At 38.5% G+C, this 6,992-nt stretch overlaps 1 protein-coding gene across 3 annotated transcripts in view; it reads right to left on the bottom strand.

Annotated features, from left to right (window-relative positions):
- Nucleotides 1–2,043, bottom strand: part of LOC138172731 (T-cell immunoglobulin and mucin domain-containing protein 4-like) — a 32,033-nt gene extending 29,990 nt beyond the window's left edge. For 2 of the 3 annotated variants that reach the window (XR_011171233.1, XM_069102508.1), the window contains exon 1: nucleotides 1,902–2,043. Coding sequence is in view for 1 of the 3 variants with exons in the window: in XM_069102508.1 (XP_068958609.1) it covers nucleotides 1,902–1,950 (49 nt within the window). In the remaining 2 variants the exon portion in view is untranslated. The remainder of the gene's footprint in view (nucleotides 1–1,901) is intronic. The other variant, XM_069102509.1, reaches the window with a different exon arrangement.
- Between the last annotated feature and the right edge of the window lie 4,949 nt (nucleotides 2,044–6,992).

Here is a 6,992-nt window from a genome sequence, read left to right as displayed (position 1 = left end):
GAGAGAGAGAGAGAGAGAGAGAGAGAGAGAGAGAGAGACGGAGAGAAGAGGGAACCCAAAGCAAGGACAGGGTCCAAAAAGCAAAATTTACCTAAGTCACCATTTTATGTTCTTATAGGTTGGAGGGACTCAATGGACAAAAAAGAAACATTGTCCCATTGGGAATTCTTTCCTCCCTTAAAAGTAAACATGAAACCCCTGATTTCCTCAGTCCAATTTCCAACTAGAATCATGAATAAGGACTGTTTAATAGATTTGATTTGGGACAAAGATATAAGATATGATACCAGTAAGTACACACTCTCTGGGCAAAAAAAAAAAAAAAATGGCCCATGGAAGCTATTGCCTACATGACTAGAAAAACCCTGACCTGTTTTCAAAGACAGATATAATGCTGTTTTAATTCTTCACCTAACTATGTGGAGAGAAGTGAGAATTTTGTGGTTAAAACCAATGATACTCACCATTGCCCAGTATAGGTGACTCAAAAGGTTTTTTTTTTACCATTTTCAGAAAGTCAGAAAATAAGATAGGTACACTTTGTTAGCTTCACCCATAGCTATGATATGTATATACAAGCAAGAAAAATCCTCTTCTTTTTATATGAGATGGCTCTCTGAGTAGTAGGGACAGGGAGACATATTTGAAAATGGAGATAATTTTAAAACAAAAGAAGTCAACTTTTTAAATAGTTTTTTTTTTTTAAATAAACTTTAGACATGCCCCTGAAAATACAAAACTTCTGGAATGGTGCCTACAAATCACAGAATTAGACCTGGAAGGAATCTAAGAGATCATCTATTCCAACTTTCCCATTTATGGTTCATTAAATCAGTGTCTAAAGAGGTAAAATGATGTGTTTAATATCACACAACTCCTAAGGAATAAAGTTAGAATTCATGGCTATGCCTTCTGTTTCCGTAGCTAGCATACTTCCCACTAGATTGCACTGACTCCATAATATTTATATCATACTATGTTTGAGAATCACTTCAACTTGTGACTTTGACTATTAACAAATGATTTGACCAAGTTCATAATGACAGAGCCAGGTCAAACTCCTAGATCTGTTGAACCCACCTTTTCTTTTTTCATTACTCCTGGAAAAAAAGCCGAAGTTATTTGCTAACTAAGTTTAATACATAAAATTAGAATCACAGTCTGTGAGAGTTGGAATGACCTTAGAGGCAATTAAATCCAACCTTCTTATTTTTCCCAGATAAGGAAACCAAAGTTCCCAACATGGAAATTACTTGTCCCAGATCATACAGATAATAATTAAAAGAATTGGGATTTGAACCTAGGTCTTCTAGCTTCAAATCCAGGGTCCTCCTACATCATTCAGACTAGCTGTTGCATACCAATCTCTTAGATCCTGAATTAGAATCTTATCTTTAAACTTCCATCCCACTGCTCTTTCCTCAATCCCAAATGTTGTCCTTTATGCACCGCCAAAAACCAGAAATATAAAGTGGAAAAAAGAAATATCCCGTAAAGCTTCTCTACCTCAGCAAATTCTGACTATAGCAGGCAGGACGGGAACTAAGAAGACTGATAGAAGCTCAGATCAGAATAGGCGTCCCACTATGGCCAAGCTAACAACACCTACCAAAGTATTTTCTGCTTTCCATTTGATGTCACCACCTGCATCTGTGTTTCCTTTTAAATTTGGCTCTCTCCAACATGAACATCTCCCACAAATTCCTAAGCCAGCAACTGGGCAGCCCCCTAGCCTAAAAAAACAAACAAACCAGGAGGGGACCCATAATAAAAAGAGGGGAATCGCTTGATTCTTCACTTAGAGATGTGTCAGTAATTTCAACAATCCATCAGAAGCATAAGGTGCGTACTAATGAATCACCCTCTGGGAAGCTGTGCCCAACAAACCTCAGAACACTTACTCAGACAGAGTTCAATAACCATCCAGAGGAACAGCACTCCACTGGTCATTTTGGCTGGTTCCCGATCCTGAGATTCTGTGTCTCCTTTCAAAATGCATTGCTTATAAATGCTAGAATGCTGACAGGGTTGAACCTTATGAGTTTCATTTCTCTTTTTGCCTCAAACTTTTTTTTTCACCTCCTTAAGTAGCCTCTCAAGATATGAGATTTGCTGAGCACACTTTCCTAGATATTGGGGGAAAAAGGGGGTTGGATCAAGGATGCATGTGTGTGTATGGTTCTATTTTGCAATCTTTGCAATTGCTCAGCATTCTGAGGAAAGACAGCCTAACTGACCAAAATGCTGGGATTTTTCTTTGTTTTAGTTTAAAAAAAATGTTTATTGCAGTCTCATGGGAGTCTAAGGGAGGTGAAACAGAAGTTTGCTTCTATCTGACATATCCATCCATATGTGATATCTTTCATCCTGATTCCTTTCAAGATTTTTGCTCTTAGTTCTACAGGTGAGAAACACTAGGGAGAAAATCCAGTCACATAAGCAAAAATGGTTGCAGTTAATGCAGTAAGGAACAAAAAAGAAAAGGTGACAGGAGATAATTCCTCATGGTGGTAGTGATGATGATGATGATGATGATGATGATGATGATGATGATGATGATGATGATGATGATGATGATATGATAGAGTCAAAACCTAGGAAAGTCCATGGATATAGTAATGGTTAGGCAGGAGATGGGAGCAGCTGGGTGGTGCAGTGAATAAAGTACCAGGTCTGGAGTTAGGAAGACTCATCTTCCCGAGTTCAAATCCTGCTTACTAGCTATGTGATCTTGAGCAAGTCCCTTAACCCTGTTTGTCTCAGTCTCCTCATCTATAAAATGAGCTGGAGAAGGAAATGGCAGTCCACTCCAGTATCTTTGCCAAGAAAACCCCAAATGAATAGTTGGACATGATTGAAATTACTTGAACAACCTCCAAAAGCAGGAGATACATGATACCCCTGGACTTAAATTTTATGCAGCTTAGATCCATTTGCATTGTAGAAGCAAAGAATACTGGGTAACCCCCAAAAAATCTACAAGGAGTCTGACTACAGAGATCTCTGAGCTTTTGTGACAGAACTCCCTTGAAATGAGTTTAAGGTCACAAATAAACATCAAGTTACATAGACGTTTTTATCCCAAGCTAGAGAAAGGTCTCTAACAGAGATACAGGCTTTAGTGATCAGGAAATGGAATTTTAAAAAAAAGAATTACTCCTATGGAAGCTGGTAGACAAGACATGTCTCCACAGAGTTTGTGTGGGACAAATCATGTCCTTCTAAAGAGGAAATCCTATGCTATCTGAGACTCAGAAAATCAGACAGACCAGCCCTTATTGGGAGGCGGGCATAAAAAGGGCTTATCCATTGACTGGGTGTGTTAAGAGCTTCTTCTTTCTAAAAGAACTATAGAAGAAAATCTATGGTGCTATCCATATCTCAAAAGAAAAATGAAGAACTCAGAGTCCAAATTGCAATTTATTTTTACATGATCAATTAAAGAACTTGTTTTTCTAAACAATATAAATTTGTGATGGGAGTTTTGTTTTTCTTTCTCAATTGGGGGGTAGACACTTGAGGAAGGAGAAAAACAATTGGAATCTGAAAATAAAATAAAATTTAGTTTAAAAGAAAATCTATGAACTATAATCAAGACGGCATGAAAAAATAGACTGCTTGTCAAAGGTAGACTTCTTACCCAAAGTGATAAAGGTATAGTTTAATGATGAAGAATTCCAAAAGATGCATGAAAATCTTGTGAAACAATGTCAAATTATCCAAAGTTAAAAGATATATTGCACTTTTTTATTTTAAGATGTAAAAAAAAGATAACTATAGGTTATATTCAGGGTTTTAAACTAAAGGACACCCTATTCTCCCCACACCCACACCCATAAGAAAGAGATAATGCCCTGGCTAAGGACTCCAGCTGAATCAAAAGCTAGAAGCCCAGGGAGCTGCACAACTGTCCTTGGCACTGGAGACACCAGGACCATCCCCTATATATGCAGTCCTCCCTGTGTGTGTCCTGCCTATATTTGGGTCAGGGTTCCAGTTCTGCCACTTAGATAATTGTATGACCTTAAGCAACACTTTCATCTTGGTGAGCCTCAGTTTCCTTATTTGTCAAATGAAGGTTTTAGATTCGATGAACTCTAAAATTCCTTTTAGTTCAAATATACAGGGCTGTTGTGAAGGAAAGTGCTTTGTAGACAGTAATTTCATTAGTATCAGGAACTCCCAGGTAAGGAAACTCCCTCTACCAATTCAGGTAGGCACTGTCTCTAGTTGACCGAGAAGTTAAATCACTGAGTCACATAACAAATATGTGTCAGAAACAAAATTTGAACTCATGTCTTCCTGACTCTGAAATGTTATAAATGATGCCACCCTGCTTTGGTAGTATATTTATTACTACCATTATGATATTATATTATATTGTATATTATTGTATTCTACTTATAATTATAATTCAATATAACCATAAATAGCTATGGGAAGATGTATTCTGAGCACCAACTTAAAATATCATGCATCCACCTCCAACCAAAAAGCAGAAGTCAGAGCTCTCCTTTTTCTACTCCTTCCCCCAGCAGGAAAGAATCCCTCAGGTTCATATCGCTAGTAGAGGTTACCCCAGGCCTTGGTGCTAGAGTTCCAAAGACTGGGGGTAGGTGGATGGTGGGCAGAAACAAAGGGGAATCTAAGATCAAGGGCAGCAGCTCCAGAGGTTGGAAGTAGTAAGAAACCAGAGCCAAGACTTCCAGCTAGTACAAGTCCTCTTTATTTTCTTCCTTGGTCCAGTCCAGTCTACAGGCTTTCATTTCCTTTTCCATCTCCTCTCAAGCCCACTATAGTAAAAGATATAGGGGCAGCCAGGTGGCGCAGTCAGTAAGAGCACCGGCCCAAGCGTTGGGAGACCTGGGATCGGTTCCAGCCTCAGATACTTGGCACCCACACAAAATAACTGGCTGTGTAACCTTGAGCAAGTTACTTAACCCCAATTGCTTTAAAAATATATATATATAACCCCACACATTCTCCATCTTTCTATAGCAAGAGTTAACTTTACGCAGTAGTGAATCAAGGAGGAATAGCTAAGGGAGAAAAGCATGCCATTGGGAGAGCAAGAATAGATCCCGTAAAGGGAGTAGCTATTCTGAGCTAGTCATTCCTCTATGAGAAATCTAAGACTATGCACAGGCAGTTCTCAAAGAAAGAATAAAAAGACTCATATTTGCAGAAGTACTTGTTGCAGCTCTTTTTATAATAACAAAGAAATGGAAACTAAGGAAGTATCCATCAGTTGGAGAATGACTAAACAAGGTATAGTATATAGATATAATGGGATACAATTGTACTGAAAGAAATTATAAAATGTATGATTTCAGAGAATCTTGGGAAGATTTCAATGAACCAATACAAAGTGAAATAAGCAAAATAAGGAAAAGAATTTCTATGATAACATTATAAAGAAAAATCTTAGAAAGATTTGAGAATTCTGATCAATGCATTAACCAATCACAATTCTGACAGACTCATGATGAAGCATGCTATCCTCTTATACAGAAAGGTGACAAATGAGAGATATAGAATACATTTTCAGATTCAGTCAAAATAGGAATTTGTTTTTCTTGACTATGCATATTTGTTACAAGGGATTTATTTTTCTTTTTCTGTTTTATGTCAATATTAGGGAAGAGTAAGAAGTAGGGGAAAGCATGGAGGTAGAAATAGAGTACCAAAAAAAGAAAGCAAAGCAGATTATTGATCATCTTTTTTTTTTTAAATCAGAGAAGATAACAGAAGGAAAGCCAGAAAGAAACACAGACAAGAAGGACAGTTTCAAAGCCTACATGTTGAATTGAATTTATCATATACTTTGAAAAGAAAAACAAACTGTACACGATAGAATTCTGTAGTTTCATGTACAATTCTCTCTTTCAGTTCTAATATGTTTGTGGAAGTACTCGTTTTATTGAATTTTTTTTATTTTTTCAAACAAAAGTTTTGCTTCTCTATTTTCTTAATTGGGAGTGGGGATAGTGGATAGGGAAGGAGAGGGGAGCTAGAGATAGGAAAAGAAAAAGGAAGGGAGGAAGAGAAAGTAAGCAAGAGAAAGAAGGAAGGAAGGAAGGAAGGAAGGAAGTGTAATGGGAATACAAATTTGGAAGATCTTCCCTGCCCCTAGGCTAAAATGCACCTGAAGCCTGAGGAGGGAGGCTTGTTTTTCAGTAGATACTTTTTTGATTGGCCAGTGGGTCAATAAGGTTGTTACATTCTCTGAGCCAGGAGAAGGCTATATAAGCCCTGATGTGTAGCTTTGTTTTGGGACTCACTTTGAGAAGTGTTCTGTGATTTGATCTGAATTCTGGGAAGCCGTTGTTGAGAGTCCCCCAGCTTTGAAAAACCCAGAATGTGGAAACCCAGATGTTGACTGGGTATGGATGTAATGGTTGGACAGTTTGGAAAGCTGTCTACTTGATGTTTCTGTCTTGATAATTCTGCCTGTATGCTTTGAGGTTCAGGGTGCTGACCTTTTCTCCTGAACAAGGCAAACAATATATGTCTGACTGATTAAAGTAAGCTTGTTAACCCATTTTGAGTTGCTTTCCTTTAACAAAGCAGATCCAAGAACCTGTGTGAGCAGGCACCCTGGGGACACTGGGGTGCTTGCCGCTACAGGAAGGAAGGAAGGAAGGAAGGAAGGAAGGAAGGAAGGAAGGAAGGAAGGAAGGAAGGAATGAAGGAAGGAAGGAAGGAAGGAAGGAAAAAGAAAGGAAAGAAAGAAGGAAGGAGATGGAAGGGAGAGGAGGGAAGGAGTTAGGGAGAGAGGAAGAGAAGGAGGAAAGGAAGGAAGGAAGGAAGGAAGGAAGGAAGGAAGGAAGGAAGGAAGGAAGGAAGGAAGGAAGGAAGGAAGGAAGGAAGGAAAAAGAAAGGAAAGAAAGGAGATGGAAGGGAGAGGAGGAAAGGAGTTAGGGAGAGAGGAAGAGAAGGAGGGAGGGAAGGAAGGAAGGAAGGAAGGAAGGAAGGAAGGAAGGAAGGAAGGA

The sequence above is a fragment of the Petaurus breviceps genome, unplaced genomic scaffold (assembly GCF_028583685.1).
Source record: "Petaurus breviceps papuanus isolate PSGF00001 unplaced genomic scaffold, PetGlider_PUasm1.0 551, whole genome shotgun sequence".
NCBI classification, from domain to species: domain Eukaryota; kingdom Metazoa; phylum Chordata; class Mammalia; order Diprotodontia; family Petauridae; genus Petaurus; species Petaurus breviceps.
The sequence above is the reverse complement of the archived record's forward strand: the minus strand, read 5'-3'. Positions and strand labels throughout refer to the sequence as shown.